At 45.9% G+C, this 19763-nt stretch overlaps 1 protein-coding gene across 1 annotated transcript in view; it reads left to right on the forward strand.

The window, feature by feature from the left end:
* LOC144817844 (BOS complex subunit NCLN-like) overlaps window positions 1–19763 on the forward strand; it is a 273806-nt gene that overhangs the window by 90825 nt on the left and 163218 nt on the right. Inside the window, exons 3-4 of the mRNA XM_078674705.1 lie at window positions 5967–6111; window positions 7658–7752. Of these exons, the coding sequence (XP_078530831.1) occupies window positions 5967–6111; window positions 7658–7752 (240 nt within the window). The remainder of the gene's footprint in view (window positions 1–5966; window positions 6112–7657; window positions 7753–19763) is intronic.

Genomic DNA, 19763 nt, shown 5'->3' on the forward strand with positions numbered 1-19763 from the left:
GCAAAGTTGTCATGTTTTATGGTTGTCAGAAACGAATCCCTTCTTGTCTATCCAGGGAGGTTAAACTCCTCCTCGTTTATTTGAGAAAGTTTCTAGTGACCTCTGAGCTAGCTGGCAAACCTTAAGTCTAATATAGTCAGTAGAGACCTAGATAACCTCAGTCCTACGTCTACACTGCTGAATATATTATTCCAGTGCTCAGAGCCTATTGGGAATATAGGAACTACACTACATGGCGCCCAACGTTTGGTAAGGCGATAAATCTAACGCAAGACGTTAGAGTAACTCAGTCGTGCTTTTTCACACAGACCCTTTTTCCCGTAAATACTCCAAAAGACGTCTGGAGTGGGTAAAAGGTAAAAATACGCCGGAACTTAGTAGGAAGAGATTTCTATGTATAGTTTCTGGTTTAGTCAATGTTGAAGGATACAGTGTTCCAAAAATATTGTGCACCTAATTTTGGTTTCCTTGAAAGTTGATCTGCAACAAGAACCTTTCTGTCAGTAAAAAAATGACAGAAAGTGAAGAAGAAAGGGAGACAGCTAGAATAGCAGCTCGACTCCTAGAGGATGACAATAGTCTCCTGCAGACCGACCCGAATGCAATACTCATTCCGGTCAACATAAGAAAAGCTATAACTCTTAAACTAATAGAGAATGGACCAACATCGAGAGGTGGTATAGTCGTATTCATAATTGAGGCACATGAATATCGGCAGACAGAGGTATTCTATTCATGGATAAACTTTCCAGCAGCAAACGCTGTCACACACGAATTCCACTATTACAAAATAGAGGAACCACCGGATGAATACACTCCTTTCGAGGAGGTGGAAATACCATTAAAATACCAAGAGCACCTGCTCTGGTTTAAAGGCGCCCTAAAACATAATAATCACATCACCAGGCTCGGTCCACTAGGTAGACCAGGAGCAACGTGGCCGGTTCTAGCCAGCTACACACCACATCCAGGCATTGAAAAAATGTCAATACCAGAACTTTTAGCACAGCTAAAACAACTGATTAAAATTCATAGACAATTAGTCCAATATGTAATGCGGACTACAACAGTCCAACCAGCTATTAACATTCCACAGCTGACCCCTCATCAGGGGAACACAAACAAAATTACACCACAGAACATACAATAATATCCATACAACGGCATAATAATCATATCCATAATTCAGTCGTAGCACATGCTGTCACATTAAGCAGGGCTACTTCTCCGGCCCCCTAGTAAAGCACACCGAGTTCTCTAAACAAAACCAAGCCTCCAGCAACCTGGGAAATCCCCCTTGCTTTTGTTTTGATTTCGTCCTAGAACTCCTGTAAAGCACTGTAAGAACGGCCAGTTCTAAGTGACATCTTTATTGACTTCTTATGTCCAACCTTACGTCAAACCCAGGCACCTTTCAGGTATAAATATACCAACGTTGCCTTAAGCAAACACACGGTGGTGAATCTGGAGCAGAGCAGCTATCTACTTGCCCGAAAGCCCAGCTGATGCGAGAGCCCACGGACGCTGCCCCTCTTCTTTGACGCGCTGAGAAAGACGCTGTCTTTTCTCCTGCCGAGAAATCTAGCTCCGCCGTTTCCAGCCTACCCTTGCGGGTTGCTGGGATATCGAGTCCTGAGAGAGAGATACCAGACCTCCTGCTTTCTATTACCCAGGTACGGAACTGACTAAACCCTTACAGAGAATTCTTGAGTCAGATTCTTGGCAAAACAAACTTAACTTAAACTGCTACTTACTTACTCCCTCCCATGTATTAGGCTTAGGTCAGGTACACCGGGGTAGGCGTATTTAGAAGCACCAGTTGAGTACGATTAGTCGATGTATATATGTATGTATATATTTTATCTATTTTAAAGTATCATATGGCTAAGAAACCATATCAATGCTTTTACAGTATTATTTTATAATCCTCCTTTTACTGTACGCACTTTACTTTACCATGAGCATTACAATCGTGGCAAATCATTTCTCTTGTATGAGGAAGAAGACTGCTCAATAAATAACACCTTTTATTGAAAACGCCCGTCTCTCTTTTCTCTGCATTCTGGTGAAACTAAGTACGCACATTTGACTGAGTGAAATAGCTGTCTATTGTTTTCACACGACTCTAGAGATACACTCTTATTCAGGGAGAGCAAAGTTGTCATGTTTTATGGTTGTCAGAAGCTAATCCCTTCTTGTCTATCCAGGGAGGTTAAACTCCTCCTCGTTTATTCGAGAAAGTTTCTAGTGACCTCTGAGCTAGCTGGCAAACCTTAAGTCTAATATAGTCAGTAGAGATCTAGATAACCTCAGTCCTAGGTCTACACTGCTGAATATATTATTCCGATGCGCAGAGCCTATTGGGAATATAGGAACTACACTACACTGCTTTTGCTACCCAAAGACTAAGAGAATTTGCATTCTACTAAAAAGTTCTTTTTTAGTTCTGAAAAAGAGACTTCAGATGATGCCCACGAGACATGACCTCAGCTTCTGGAGGATAAAGCTGTTATGCTCTAGTGGCTGCCTAATCTCCCATCACAAAACCTTCACTCCTTTCTATGCACATAGAGCAGTTTCCAAGTTACTGGACAATGGTTTTAGGGTCTCTAAGGTAGCCTTGTCACTACAAAACTGCCAGTTTAGTTTCTGGGCGTGTAGGGCTTTGGTGAACAGCTGTATCCTCCCTCTTGGATAAAGCAGCCGGTGTCTCAAGCTATTGCAAGAAATCTGTGACTAGTCATAGAGATAGACTAAAACTATTTATTCTGAACCTCTCTGGCATGTCTTTGACAGCTAAGCATCCCTACTGCTCAAGCATGCCTAAAGAGAGGACGCATTGATGCTAGGTCTTGGTCTTGGAAAGGGAGTCGCTGAGTAGATATTACTACAGTCCTGTCTATGGGGCAGAATGACAGCGCTGCACTAACACTGGGCTTTCCATAGGGGGCAGGCCTAGTGGAAGTCTTCAGAATTTCAACAGGAGGCCTAGGGCAAGGACATTCCCCTACAACATCTGTTGACATCCTACAGTTGTAAAACTGGCCAAATCATTGAGTTCCATTGAAGAGTACATAGAGTCTCTAGAGGACACAGACACATCCTTCATACTGCATCAAGCCTCTAGGGCAGTGCGACCGGTGCAGCCGCACCTGGCACTGACCTCGTAGGTGGAGGGGGCTTGTGTTTAGAAATAATACTGGTTTAAAAATCACCTGCTAGCTTTTCAGATGTAGAAGACTAGCTACAAGGTGTATGTGAATATCAACAAACTTGGGGATTTGCTGACATTAAACTACATTTCCTGGAAGGACCTCCTTGCAACACTTACAGACCAGTCCCTAACCCCTCATTCAAGAGTGAGGAAGCCACCATACCGCTGATTTCCCGTTTATGCAGGGATGCGCCAGTCCTTGTAAATCTGCCACAATGATTTGCATGGGTGTCGCAATTACTGGTGCATTCATAACTGATGCTGCAGGATCTGTTTGACTCTAGCTTTTCGGAGTTGTCTTCTTGTCTCTCTTTAGTAGGTGTGTATAGGATAACGAGTGATCTGCTGGTGGAGATTTATGTCTCCATTATTCTGTTCTCTCTCCTTTTTAAATTGATATTTATAGTCCAATATATGTACTTTCATTGCAATTTGTTTCAAGTATACAGACACCTTAATATCCTTCAATAAAAAATTCATTCTACTTAAACAAAAAAAGAAGAGGTTTCGCATGAATTGGGCCATCTTCTCCTACCCAAGAGGCCCATCTCCAGACGTTTTATGGCCTAACTCCACCGTGAAAAACTTTAGTCCTGGACAGTGGCCGGCCTGACAGCACACGTGTGCACTCAAGCCGTCCACTTCTAAGTCAACAGCACATTACTATGCATTGAGGACTCCAAGACACTGCATGAGGCTGCATCACCCTCTGGCGCAAACTATCTCGAGACAAGGAGCCCACTTTTACAGGGTTAGTAGTGTCCTGCATGATTACACAATTTACTGACCAAGTCTTCCATTTTGAAGTCAGGCAGCAAACGTCACCTCTTGTGAGGAGAGAGGCAGCTTACCATATTTCTTTTATTTCACTTGGAGCTGGAGCTGTATGCTCTTTGGATGGAGTGCAGGAACTCATTGTGGTTGATTCTATGTATGCTCTTTTGTGCCTGAGAAATGTTAAATAAAGACTCAAAGAAACATATATATTTAAAAATGAAATTGCAATGTATGAATTTTAAAATATGCGAGTGATTATAGTAATTGGTGACTTTTTGACAATGCCAATATGTCTGTTTTATATATGTTGATGTGTTGACCACTTGATACAGCCAACTGGCCAGCCACTTTTTATATTTTGGTGCTCTGACCCATCGACAAAGCCAGTAGGCCCACCTACTTAAAATTACACCCTTTATATAGTTACATGACATAGTGGTGCCCGGCGGTGGGCACAGGGCCTGACCACATGATTGGCCCTGTGCCAACGCCATGACACACACAGCCAGAGGCTGTCTGCAGCAGGGGGTTGGTGCCCAACTCCATGCTGCACGCGACTGAAGGCGGCCTTGCCATGCACTGCGGATTACTTCCCATATTACATCACTCATTACACGTTCTCTGACATCAATGACCCAGGAGGCTTACTGTGTGTTTTTTAATGTTGCTGAGAAGCTGCTGCACTCTCTGCAGCTCTCCCCTTTTAGGGGCACCACAAGGATCCAAACACATAACTAAAAAGTCCTTGCAAGGCTTGTGTGGTGTTCCTTGCCCGGAGCAGGGACTAAATGAGCTCCCTCTGCTGCTCATTATTTATTTTTTATTATTATTTTTTTGTGTGTGTCTTGGCCCCACTCTGTACACTCACACTTCATATTTACTTTGGTGCCACGTGAGAACCTACTCGGGCACCCACAATATGGCCATCTTTCGGGGCTACGTGGGAGCCCCAAGACCAGTGTACCCCCTGCCGGCTCCCTGGCCAGTACCCATTCTAGGTGCAGCAGGAGCCGGCTTTGTCATTTGCTCTCACCCTGGCGGGAATAGTTTTTTCTCTGCACCTATTGGACGGGAGCAAAGTTGAGTTCCCCACCTGGGAGAATGTGGCCAGGGAATTACGTTTGTGGTCCCTGCCTGCACTAGGGCAGGGGATGGGGTCTCTGGGTGACTGCCATCTTTTCAGGCCAGGGATGGGGTCCCCAGGGCTGTTGCACAGCTCTGAGACAGGGGCCAATGCCTCCCTCCCCAAAAAGACACTGGCCCCAGGGGATAAAGAGGCCCTGGGAGGGGGCCCGCATACAGTCTTCCCCAAAAAGCTTATTTTGGCCCCAGGGGATGGGGTTCCTGGGGCCTACAGAGGTGGTGTGGGTTTCCATATTTTCTTGCGGGTTATATTTTTCGGCAGTGATGCAACACAGATTACTGCTTCAGGTATGAGTTCACATTGCATGCTATGATGTCCAATGCCTTGAAGCAACATCAACAGTCATAGCCTTTTAGTACCATGCATTACCTGACCTGGCTCAATCATATTCTCACTTTTGGCTTAGTTCTTTTAAAGCAGTACTTACATTATTATATCAACTAGGAATGATAACACATCCCCAGAAATGTATGCCTTACTGCTAACACTGTACCATGCTGAGCATCTCTCCCAGGTTTCTCTTCTTACTGTTAGATCTCCTTCTGTAACATCCTTACCTGATTAAACTCCAGTCCCAAACACATGGGATCCCATGAGATGTAGGTTCATGAAAGATGCATTTATTCTGAAGAAGAAGAATTGAGTTCTATGAAATATATCCACCTAACTGATGGTCAAGGACCTATATAATGTTGTGGCTCACACTGTCTGCCCTAGGGCAGCAAGGCTGCACCTATGCCTATGCAGGCAGGACTGTAGATAGTGACACTTTGTTGCTCCACCAGGCCTGTTTTGTTTGTTTATGAATCCCCTGTGGTCTTTTGCTTCTAGCATTTCATGGAGGAGGAAATGGACTTGCTGGTAAATGAGACAATGCTTCCCATCTACTTTGCCATAGAAGATACAGACCTTCTAAGCGTGTATGAGGAAAGCAAAGCAGTCTCCAAGTCCCTGACGTCGTCTTCTGCACTAGAAGGTGGGTCCAACACAACTCGCGCGTAAACGGAGAAATCAGTAGGAAATGCAACTCCTTTTCATAGATGTTTTCATAGTGCATGTATTCATGTTTCCATGTGAGCATTAACCTTGTAAGCACTTTTTTTAGAAACAAAATATTCTGTGAGAAGTAGTAATGTCATTGCTCTTCCTTAAACTACACATATACTTTGAGGAATGCATCTTCACTTAGTCGACCCTTGTCTCAATAAACCGGATTTGAGTTTTATTTTTAATCTTTTGACTTACGTTTTTGAATAAAAGCAACATGGAAAAAGAATCGATCTGTGTCACTTCAATGTGATATAATTAGCTTCACAATGTTAATATGTGTAGCAAACTACAAATGCCATACATTCTATTCCTTCTTCCTCTGTTATTGAATAGATCTGTCACCCTATACCTACAGCCCATTGAGACAAAAGTCAAACTTTCCTATTTTACATTGGTGGAGGTGATTATTTACAGACACCTCTAAGGGAAGAGGCAGACAAAGGCTCCAGATATCATTGGATAGGGGTGGGGGCGCAAAAAGCAAAAGATCTAGGGGTCATAGCTAGGCAGCTGGAATTTCCTACAGCCACAAACTGAAATCCTATTGGTAAAAAGCATGCAGAAGACCATCAATATCAGCTGTCTCCGCATAAGTTAAATATCTTCATAGCAGTACGTATTAGATTAATGTTCCCAATATGATCTGGAGTTCGGCACACTCATAAAAAATTGTAATTCTGAAGCTTATAAAGCGCATGGTTACACTTACCAGTGTGTCCCCGCGCTGAATAAACCGCTGAGGAACCCGTCCTGGCCTGTTCCTGTGAGGCGCCCAACTCTTGGGCACCCCCCTGGTGAAGCCAGGCATCCTTAGCGATTAGGGCCGGTGTGGAGACTAAGCAAGCTATTGCCCAGAGTTGCAGCGTGGGACCCCATGATTTGAGTAGGCACCGTGCCGAGAATTATCGGGTCCGCGGACATTTGAGCTCAAGACCCTGCCGCGACGGGAATTGAACCCTGGTCCCGGGCCAGACCTCTGCATCAGGGTCTGCCGCTCTAATCAGTGAGCCCCACTCCTCCACAAGCTCAGGCTCTGTCTTCCTGGGTTCACATGTTGCTAAACCTAGGACATGGCTTTCAAGTAGAGTGAAGCTGCCAATGCAGCCGACCGAGATAAAGTTTCAGCCGTCTTGACCTCAGCGAGTCTCGGGCAACATTTCACTTAATCATATTTATAGTTTACAGTTTACCATTTTTTTTAATTTCACCTCCATCTTGTTTTACTGTTTTGTAGTTTATGGAATATGATCACCACGACTCATGAAAGTAAGTCTTGTGCTTTTCGAACCACGTCAATATGATGTTTTAACGACTCGGAGAAGATAATGACCAAAGTCTGGTATTGTTGAGAATTCTGGAATCTTCCACCATTTTAACCCAAGCTTGAGGGTCCAAATCAGGTGGTGAAAGTTTACTTGAATCACTGATGGTCGAAGAAGGGCTTCTTCTCACACTTTGTATTTCTTCCTCAGTGATGTTCGGCATGATAATGGGAAGTGGATTCCAAATGGAGGCCGGAGAGACTCAGAGTAAACCCATCAGAGATTCAGTGATCATCACCTTGGAGGTATGGCACAGAGTTTACTTTCAAGTCAAGGCAAACATGCTTTATTCGGTTTAACATCACAAACCATAAACGCATCCTAAAAGTCATTAACATCTTCACATCACAAAATCTACAATAAAATACATTAAAACATGAAAGTAAGGTTACTTTATTCATCTAATTGGTGATTTGTTTTGATGCTAGAGAAAGTGAGTTCAGATAGTTAAGAGGCTGCTACCTGTGTGTATCGCTACACTCTCACCAGAGACATGAAAGACAAAACCTCAATGACACCATTTAAAATACTTTGCCCTGACTTGGAAATATTTGTATGCCGGCAGTACTAAATATGACCACAGGTTTTAATGGGGGCTTGCTGCAATGCTGCTGAATCTTGGAGTTGCCTTCTATCTAGGTTGCCTATCTAGAATACACCTCATGCCTTGTTCTTCCACCACCCTACACTTCCTGTCTCTATATCTCACTCTTGCAGGTTATTTTTCATCTTTAATTCTCTTTCTTTTCCTTTTCACCCTTTTCAACAAGTGTCATTTCCCAAAACTGAGTGCCAATTTTCCTCAATTATACCCACCAGAACAAGTTACATATTTAATCAGGATTAGCATTATATAGAATAGACATAATTGATCGATGTTAGGGACCATGTTACTGCTGAACCCAACGGTGGATGCCAATTTTGGGTATCATGCTTGACCTGCCACTTACATTTAACACCATCAATCACATTGTCCTGTTTAAAGACTATGGACAGTTGACATGGTCTTCAGGGCTCACTGGGCTTACGTTGGTCTTGGCTAATGACATCACTAGAGTCTGTTTGGATTTATTTGAAACCCCGAACTTCATCTTTGTTATGAGAGGTTTGTCCTTATCTTCGCTCTGTCTCCAATTTCTAATATCAATCTTCAAATTCTGGAATTATCCGCTAACAGCCTGAAGGGCAGTCTCCCATAGCTATGCTGATGGCGCACAGTTGTGCTTATGACCACGCTTAGGATGCAGAGAACATGTCTAGGCGCTAATATCAGGTTTCAAGTTAATTTACGTTTGATAGTATGCCAATGTAAGCAAAAGAAACACTACAAAGACAAGTTCTCATAAAATGATGGCAATATCTATAAACTAATTTCTATAAATATAATTTTTTTAAATGTCTTTGTATATATATATATATATATATATATATATATATATATATATATATATATATATAAATATGTATATCCATATATCTCTCTCTATATATAGAAATATATATATAGGATTTTCTCTTTTTTAAGTATATTTTTCCACAGGGTTAGCACAAATGTTGCACACTGATTTTACAAGTACTCCCTGTAGTCGGACATAATATGGTTATATGAATTGAGTTGGTCAGTGCCCACAGGGGCGGACATTTTTGGGAAAAACCAGACTTTGGCTGGTAGACCCTGATATATATTTAAGAGCAGTGAGTTTTTATTTTAAGATGTAATTAATTTGAAAACTTCTTAAGACTGCTCTTTTTGCAACCATATACATATTTTAAGAAACCGAATGCATAGATAACAACCTGTTTTAATAGTGCAATGCAATCTTTACAACTGAAAAATGTATGTAGATATATTTGAATACAGACAAAAATTCAATTGTATCTCTATTAATTTATGAATTTTTATATATGTATATATTTTCTATATATATATATATATATATATATATATGTGAATTTTAAAAGAGGTATGGATATGTATTTTAATTCAAATATTTAAATATTTATGTATTTATTTATTTATGTATTTATACGTGTATATATAGCTCTACGAAGTGGATATTTTCATCTTTGTAAATTTTCAGTGTATCAATTGATGTTTTCATCTATGCATAAGTTCTTACATTTGAATTTAGCATATTGACTGCACAACTGTGTATTACACACGGATTAACTTATTTCGCACATTAACAGTGCTAGCATTTATGCAATTATACCAACAAAGCATGTTTTCTATGTCTATGGACTGGAAGGGGAAGTACTTTCATGCACTGGCACTTTAAATTGTTGCAATCCTATCGACACGTCATGTGACCAAGGCCCTACGTGGGCTGAAACGCGTCGTGGCGGTTATGTTGTTGGGCTAAACAAATAAAAAATTTGCACCATCTACCTGGGTTCACCTCGTACAGATCGGAAGTGTGGCTGGAGGACGATTTCTGTCATATATGTATATATATATATATATATATATATATATATATATATATATATATATATATATATATATATATGTGTGTAAACAATACACTTTCAGGCATAGAGTGACGCATAAATTATTAAAAAAAGAAGCAGAGAACTCTGGGTAGTTCTCAAGTTTAGGTGGAAAGCAGCTCCTGTATAGAGCACTCTCAACACCAGCAACACTGTAGATCTGCTCACCTCAAATGTCAGCTTTTCCATCAAAGTCTTTAAGCATAGGATTAGCACAGTGCCATCCACGCCGAGAAACAAATGGACAAAGACTTAAAGACTTTTTACAGCAAAGTCTTTGAGCATAGGACTAGCACAGTGCTGTCCATGTCGAGCTGTAAATAGACCAAAGCCAATTACCACTCCAGGCACAATATTACAGCTTTGAATTGGTAAATTACCAACCAAGCCAACCTGAAATGAGTCAAACAAACCCCTGACACAGTGTTTCGCTCTACTTAGAGCTCTTCAGAGAGGTACAGCTTCGTCCAGACACAAGGGAGCACCCAGTATAAGTAAAAACAATACCCTTTCAGGCATAGAGTGACGCATACATTATATATATATATATATATATATAATACGTTTTTATCTCTACTCTACTATCAAAGCAAGTTGATATGTTCCTGCGAAAATAATACAACATAAGGTCACTAACTATGACGCACGTTCATATTTAATTATCATTTCTGGCAACATTATCAGCTAGATTCATGAAGCCAAATTGCGATCGCAATAGCTGCGAATTCGCAATTGCGAGCGCAATTTGACGGAAAGGAATTCAAGAAACAGAAAATACCAAAATTGCGTATTCGCAAAATAAAAATTGCGAGTTCGCAATTAGATTCACAGAATCCTTGAGGAAGGGCAATTGCGAATCTGAAATTGCGAAAATCCATGGATTCTGCAAATTCAATTGCGAACTCGCAAATCAGTCGCAATCGGCATTCATGAAAAATCGCTAATAGCGAAAAACGATAAAATCGCTAATAGCGACGCGCAAATTAAGAAGAACTCAAATCAGGTAGTAACCAGTAGTTTTAAAAACAGTATGGTTAGTCCCAACAGGTGCAGGGCTGACCAAACACATTTAAGGACATGCAGCTGGAGCCTGGGGATTCCCACAATGCCTGGACTCTACATGCTGGTGAGGCGGCGTAGGCTGCAGCGAGCTGCACGCAACAGACGGAGGATACAGGACCGGATTTTCCGCCAGCGGGTCACCCTTCTGGGCCAAACCAGGGAGCAAATCTATGCCAAGTACCGCCTGAGTGGGTCTATGATTATCAAGCTCATCCGGGACCTAGACCCCCTGATGCAGCACCCTACAAGGAGGACCAATGCCGTGCCCACACATGTGCAGGTATTGTGCTGCCTGCACCTCCTGGCCTCCGGTAGCTTCCAGGGGATGGTCGCTGTTGCAGATAGCCCAGCCCAGCATGTCCCGCTGCCTAAGTAGTTTCCTGGAGGCAATGCTGACCCGGCTACACCACTATATATCATTCCCCACCAGCCAACAGGACCTCAATGAGACCAAGCTGCAATTTTACAATGTAGCGCAATTCCCACACGTCATTGGATGTATTGACTGTACACACATCCATATTTGCCCACCTGCTGAAACTGAGTACATGTCCCGCAACCGGAAAAGCTACCACTCCCTCAACATTCAGATGGTGTGCAATGCAAAAACAATCATCACGGACATTGTGGCACAGTACCCGTGGAGCACACATGACTCCTTCATCTTCAGGCACAGCGGCATCCACACACGACTGGCCAGGGGAGACTTTGGGGAAGGACACCTACTAGGTAAGTACACATGCCCTAAAATTGTACACTGTGATCATGTAGCTGCGCAGAATAGGCACTCACCCTCTGCTCCTTTCATTCAGGTGACAGCGGCTATGCACTCCGTGAGTACCTCCTCACCCCATACCTCAACCCTGCAACACCACAGCAACGGCGATTTAATGCATCACACATACGCACAAGGAATTGTATTGAGAGGACATTTGGACTGTTGAAAAGCAGGTTCCGCATACTGCACAAGACAGGTGGGGCCATGAAATACAGTCCTGAGGTCTGCTGCCGCATCGTGGCCGTGTGTGCAATACTTCACAACATTGCTACCAAGCGCAGGATCCCTGTTGACATCTCTGGCAGTGAGTCTGAAGGGGACCAACGCCCACCAGCACATGCGCATCATGCACGCGGGGAAAATCCTGCTGAGGGACACAGAAGGCGCAACCAAATCACTATGAACTGTTTCTAGTGCACCCACTCCCCTCACCCAACACTTCACTCATGCATGACACTAGAAATAATGACATGAGTCTGATGTATTATCATAGAATAAATATTATTGTTGGTTGCACAATAATATGGAATTAGTTCAAACTGTAACATTAGAGGAGTATTGCTTCATACTACTCGACATTTTGGAGGGGGCATGCTTATGTCAGCAGCATGTCCCTGCCCTATGGACATCAATGCCATTGGCGCCTCCGGCCCGCGGCTCCCAGGCGCCTCTCTGGCTCTTCCTACGGCTGAGCACGTGATGCCGCAGTGGGCCTGCTGCTGCGGCGTGAAACACTACCATGTGACGAAGACAGGCTGCTGTGAGTAGATGTCCCCTCACTTGTGTCATCCCCTCCTGCATGGCCATGGCCATTTGGCTGCAGAGCCTGAACAGCAGTGGTTACCTGCTCCAGTGCCCGTGCCACGTCCTGATTGCATTGGACCATCTGGAGTTGCATGGTCAGAGACCTACGGGCCAGCTGGGAAGTGGCGTTCCCAATAACATAATTGGAGCGTGTGTACGCCGTGAGGCGTGTGAGGAGCTGGCGGTGGCGGCAGAGGTTTCGCTGCCTAACCATGGCCGCAGTGTTTCCCTCCATAGCAGTGGTCATCCGGTCCATCCGGTCGGACAGATGGGCAATATTCCTGCCTGTATTGTGCAGCTGCAGGTGTCGTGCCTGTAATTGGTGCACGCGCAGCATGCGGTACTCTATTGAGAGCCCTAGCACACGCACAGTCATCCCCCTCCTGGTGGTGCGTGCTGTATTTTGGCGCCGCTCCCTGACCTGCCTGCTGGGCTGGGTGGGCACAGTAGGTGTGCGTTGTGTCGCTGGTCTTGCAGCTGCTGGGATTGCCGATGCCACTAGCATGGGTCTCACTGCTGATGATGGTGGTGCGCCTGTTGTAGCTGGCCTTGCAGGTGGTGGTACGCCTGCTGGCACTGGTGCTTGGGCAGATGGGGCTGGTTGTGTGGATGTTTCTTCCTCACCCTCAGGATCCTCTTGTGTGTCGTCAATTTGCAGCCCCTCACTTTCGCTGCTGGTGTTATCAGCGCCACCTGTGATGGAAAGTGGACGTTGATTAATTACATGTATCTTTGACATGTGAGGTTGCTACATGCATGCTGGCTACAATTCCCTGACTGGCTGTTGCATTGAGTACATTAGGACATGTCTGGCTGCATGGGAATTTAGGACATTGTGGTCAGACTACATGTCCCACAATGCTATAGGGATATTCTGGTGTGCATGGGCTGCATGACTGGGGTTTATTATGAGTAGCTATAGGGTCATGGCCATTGTTAGGGGACAGGGTCGCAGTCGCATGGCACTTTCCTTGGCTGTCTTGGGTGGGTCGGGATGAGTCCAGACGGGTTACCCCCACGCATGCCTCAGGTTGTAATGTGTCCTCGACACGATCCTCCAATGGGGTATTGGGAGGGACTGTAGGCTCTCCCCCTCCTGTTGCAAGGCGCTCACCCAGCCTCTCAGCCACCCTCTCCTTGGCACGACCTCGGAGGTCGTACCACCTCTTTTTGAGTTCATCTATTGATCTCTGTGTTACTCCAACAGAGTTCACTTTCGCGCGTATGCGCAACCACAGTCGGCGTTTCTCGGCCTCTGGCACCCTCCTGGAGTCCGTGCCAAAAAGTTTGTTATGGTCTTTACAGACTCCATCGATTAGATATTCCAGCTCCTGTTCGGAGAATTTCAATTTACGCTTTCTCCCTGTGTCACTGGTCCCTGGTGCTTCCTGTGACATAGCTGCAGCCTGCAGGATCCAAAAGCAAAAACTGGAGGTGGTTGGAGTGGAGCTGTGAGCTGTGCTGCTTCCAATTCTGCCTCAGTATTCTGAATGAGGGAGGGAACAGCCTGCTTCCTGGTTGTGATGTCATCACTGTGCACGAAATGCGACTTCCCGTTTTTGCGATGTCGCTAATAGCGAGATCGCAATTTCAACACGGAATTTGCCCGTTTTTGCGAATTTTATGCGATTTAAGGGAAATCGCTATCGGCTTTTGCGGCCGAATGCGAATCGCTATATTTAGTCGCAGATTTACATGAATCCCATTATGCGAATTCTAAATTGCGATTCGGTATTAATCGCAATTTAGAATTCGCAGAATAGGGTTTTCAGGAATCTGGCAGATAGTTTTAAAGGTACTTTAAGAGAAGCATATCATATAAAGTACTATTATCATATTACCCCATCATGTGATCAGTCATACGTTCCTTCATTTGAAGAAGGTGTATTCAAGTGAAATGTGCCAACGGATTATACATAAAAGTGCAGGGCATAGAGGAGAATATGGACCTGATTTTTACTATATTCTTCTTCAGAGAGCTAAAAAGATGCCCGATGTAGACCAAACTGTTGATGAGGCACCTCTGGCCTCAGTGCCATGGAGGGAGACTTCACTACCATTACAGTTCTCTTTTGGTGACCATGCATGTCAGACCCAACCTGGGGGGAGGTCCCAGGCTTACAAGAGCTACTATGCCACAACCTTGGAGGTTATGTGTGTTTACCACTGTTCGCGAAGCTCTTACTCACTATGGACCAAGTACAACCCTTTAGCACTTGACTCTCTTTGGAAGTGGTCCATGGCTAGGGCAGGGCGCTGGTGCAGACTTAGAGACTCAGGACTCAACACTGCGCACAGTCCAGGCAGTAAATGCTCTTAATAAAAGATAAGTATTTTGTTTTTATTAACTCAATACTAAGCAGGATCCTAATGGAGCTCAATACAGTACGCAAGGCTACTCTACAGCTGTGTCACTGTGCTAAACAGCCACAGTCCTTTGGGAGTGCGTAACACTGAAATTGGGAATAGTGATTAAAACTGTGTATGAATGTGGCGTAGGCGATCTTCTACCCGCAACTCCAGGCAACACCCACCTCTCCCAAGTTGGTGACGATGTGGACAGTCTCTGGGTACAGAGAGTTCTGACCTCTCCTTACCTTATTAATCTGGGTCTGCCTGGAAGTAGTTCCACCGTTACCGGGTCCAAGGATGCATTTCAGTCTTTAAGAGCACTTCTGCTGGTCTTTGCAGACCTCATGCATGGCTCTGCCCCTCTTCCCAGGTGCCTTCGCGAGAGCTGATAGTGGAGCAGTCAGTCCAGACAAGTGGTGCAAGACGCAGATCGGGTTGATGGGCGTCCCAGCTGAATGGACAGGATTCTGAGGACACAGGTGCCTTGCCATTCAGGGTCTTTTATGCTTATGCTCTCCACTCTGGGTCACGGCTTACACAGACTGACACAGTGGAGCAGGCCTGCCACGCTGAGTCTCAACAATGTCAATAGCATGTCCAGGCACACAATATAGCATCACAGCCATGCTGGGGGGCATATGATTTTGGCAGTGAATGCAGCTACACGAGGAAGGAGTCCCATTGCACTGGTTGGCAGCACGGAGAAGTTTATGCTGAAGTGGCCCAGCTGCGCTGGACACAATGATGAAGGCAGCATGGGCATTCAGTCTAAAAACTGTTCTTCCATGGTATACTACAGCATGGGACACAAAGTCACTGGCACAGTTCTACCATGATTGACCACCACACTGGCACAGCTACTGCACACCTCACCTCCTCTGGGCAGTCTTGATCTGGAGTGGCACATTTGGCACTCCACCACACAGGCCCATACCAGGCAGTTGTCTCTGGGCTTCTCCTCTGGGTAGAAGCTTTGCATGGGCATCTCCAGTGTCCGTCCCTCAGCTCAGCAGTCCCTATTCCAGTGTGGATACTCAGCCGCAGGTTGTAATCTTCCATGACTTTGTCCCCTTGGAAATCTGGCACTCAGAGCCTCAGTCCTGGATCACAGAAGTCCTCCTACACACTGGTGGGTGCAGCCTCCCTTGGGCATGAGAAATCGTGGATGGCTGAATGGCAGCTCAGTCCAGTCTTTACACAGTCCTTCCAATGTCCTTTTTAGGTCGAGCTCTCTCGACCTATTGTCGTGGAGTTGGCTCTGAAGGGAGACAGGTCAGGGAACTGTCGTGGAGTTGGCTCTGAAGGGAGACAGGTCAGGGAACGCGCGGCGTTTCTGGTCTGTGAACGCGCTTATGCAGGCCAGCTGAAGACACGCACACACGCATACACAGACACACAAACAGATGCGCAGACAGACGCACGCACACACACACAGTCGCACAGACACACATACACACACACCGCCCCCCACTATGCCCCACTTACCGCATCAGCGGCCTTAGCCGCCACTCCTGACTTCTGCTGCCACCCGCCGCCACTCCTGCTGCCACCGCTCCCGCCTCAAGACAGCCGTGAGCGTGCACATCCCGAAACCGGAAGTTCGGGAGTGTGCACGCTGACGGCTTGTTATATAAAACTTTCCGGATAAGATTGTGCAAAAAATGTTGACGAATTTCCGTGGAATGCAGACGTATATGAATGAAAAAACTTTATGTCACAGCTTTATGAAGTGAGTCCTAAAACGTGGACTCATTTCTTCATGGATAGACTCAGAGTAGCGATAAAAATACACTGCCGCGGAACTCCTGCCACATTCCCCAGTCAAGAAATGTGTAGGCATCATTTGTTTATATTCTGTAACATTTAGGAGCCATGCCGTGGGCGCTTTTTAGGATTTCCCTGATGTTCCGTGTATTTATAAAGCTCTACAACATTTGTAAAGGCACACCTGCCAGGCCGGTATTTGTTGCTTACTGCTTTTCTTTTTACCATGTAATGTAGATTTTTGACGCACAGGGTCGAGCGACTCCCGAAGGACCGGGTGTCACCGGCGGGTGATGTCTGGTGAGGGGATACATGGTGTTTGTTACTCTCCTCCCACAATGCAGCTGGAGTGCGCGCGCGTGCTGGGAGGCGAGTTTCAAGAACCGCTGATGCAAGCCCGGAGTGCCAGTGATAAGTGTTTATTTTGATCGATTCCTCGGCATGGGCGTCCGCAGAATTGTTTCTAGGGGGGGGCAAAATGTTAAGTTCATCACCATCCGCCGACGCCATGATGTGTGCCAAGTGGGGAACAAGAAACACTGGGGCGCAGGAGGAGCCATGTAGCTCTGAATGCCCCTCTTGCTATTTTCCAAGCTCTCTGCACTTCCTAGGACATTCCTGTCCACGTGGGAAACAGGCTACCTCGATGGCACTGCTGAGCTACACAAGTATTCTTCATCTATAGATTTTCTGTGTAATATGTACACAATGTGCACTCATGTCTATCTGGGTGTGTGCAAAGAGCCACAGAGACTGCTTCTGGGGTAGCTTCCAATTCAGCGCCAAGAGACCTTTGGTGTATGTGCGCTCAATAAATTCCCTATAACATAACATAACAATAATCTTATACAAAGAGGCTGAGGCTATAGAACATCACACCTAACAAACAGTCCATGCACTGTCTTGTGAATGCAGGGCACATTTAAATAAATGCAATAAGTAAAAACACAATAACAGTGAGTTGGTCATCAGAGTTGAGAGTGGTGTAGAAATAGTGAAAGGGTGGATGGGAGACAGGCAGGTGGATGGGAGCTTACAGGCAGGCAGGTGGGTGGGAGGTTTGAGGAGGCATGTGAATGGGAGACAAACAGGTGGATACCAGGTTATAGGCAGGTGGGTGGGAGATTAGAGGAGGCAGCAGGATGGGAGCTTAGACCCAGGCAGGTGGATGGAGGTTAGATGCATGCAGGTGGATGGAAGTCAGGCAGGTGGATAGTAGGTTGTAGAGGCAGGTGGATGGGAGCTTAGAGGAGGCAGGTGGATGGGAGGGTAGATGCAGACAGGTGGATGGGAGGGTAGAGGCAGACAGGTGAATGGGAGCTTAGAGGCAGACAGGCAGGTGGTGGTTATTGGCAGATGGATGAATCCGACCAGGATGTGATAGTGGTGGCTGCCTAATACGTATAATGTCCTGACATACCTGAATGCGTTCAAACTTCCCCAGACAGTGTGGCATATGTGTTTGTTCTGCACGGGGCACTGTTGGTGTCAGATGGGGCAGGAGCTGGCCCTGTGCCCTTAAGTGGCCGGTGACTGCTCCATAATACAGGGTGAACTTTTCTCCCACACACCTTTGGCTGCAAGGCCCTGTTTGTGCACATCGCTATAGTTAGTACTTTTGGTTGGTCCTTTCCTTGCTTTTCCTGTCCTCAGGTTGGTCCAGGCCTCACACGCAGCATCTCCTAAGGGTGCCTGGGGCAGGTGCCCCCTATCCCTGTCACCCCCTCGTGTCCAGGTCTATTTGTTGCTGAAGCTCCTCTGAGCAGGCCTCATCCTGGCCTCCTGTCCTCTGAGGTTGGAATGCCTGTCACACACACTGCACCATCTACGGGGTGCAAAGGGCATGTTCCTCCCCATACCCAACCCACACCCCCTTCAGATCCTCTGGTTCAGGACTATGGTAGGAGCTCAGAGCACACACCTTCCTGGCCTCCTGCCCCGTGAGGTGGAAGCGTTCCTCACACAGGTGTTTGTCCTTCTCAGTACCAGGGCAGTAGCTGACTGGAGCACTGAGTAGGGCTCTTTCTGGGTGTTCCTTCCCACTGGGGGGTCCGGCCCTCACACACAGCCCCAACGGACGAGAGCCGAGGTTAGGTGCCCACCCCCTCAGTGCACCACGCCCCAGCCTCAAAGGTCCGTCTGCCCCATGCCTTAAAATACGCATTACTGGAGTCCCTACCACCAGGGGGTGTGGGTGAAAGCTAGGGTGCTAGCCTAGGCGCGTTGCCTCCGAAGCCTCCTCATGTCCCCAAGTGCACCTGGTGCTGTGGTGCTGCTCTGCTTGGGACCGAGGCGCATTCAGAGCAAGACTCCGTCCTTTTACAATGAAAGCGCCACTTGTTCAGAGGACTCCGGTTAAAACACTCACATAGTCAGATCAAAAAGATTCACCTAAGTGCCTTTCAAGCAAAGTATTTACATATCGTATGGTGTACAGGAGAGAGTGCTGTACTGAACATTCTACGAAGCTGGTGTGACTGCCACGTACATAGCATATCTCTGCTGTGAGAGTACCTTTTCAAAGCGGAACCCCTATATAGGTGTCCAGCGGGCAGGTATTTTTATTTAAAAGTGTCTTGTGTAGTGGGTGCACATAGATCATGCTAACGTGCATTCCGCAGCTGCACTTTAGATCAGAAAAGTCAGAAAAAGACATTCCCAGCAAAAACGATTTCTTCCTGTTAGACGGGGACCTGGAGGGTCGGCCGAGCACAAGGGAAGAGGCCTCCGGTGAGGGCCGTCCCCAGCGATCGTACAGACAAGTAACTTCCCCCCCACAGATGGACACCACACGAAGATCAGATTAACACCTTTTATAGGCAGTTCTTGAAGTAAGGTAGTACGATACAATGAGATCAGGACACGATGATCCTCTCAATTCTAGTCTCCATTAGGGAAGGGGGTAGCGGGACAGTCTTGGTACCCGTAGGTACGGCGGTGGAACGGTGATAGCTCACAATCCTCGAGCTCGGTGTTCGGACGGGTCAGACCGCGGCAGCGCCAGCA

This window comes from Lissotriton helveticus, chromosome 2_1, assembly GCF_964261635.1.
Source record: "Lissotriton helveticus chromosome 2_1, aLisHel1.1, whole genome shotgun sequence".
Classification (NCBI taxonomy): Eukaryota; Metazoa; Chordata; class Amphibia; order Caudata; family Salamandridae; genus Lissotriton; species Lissotriton helveticus.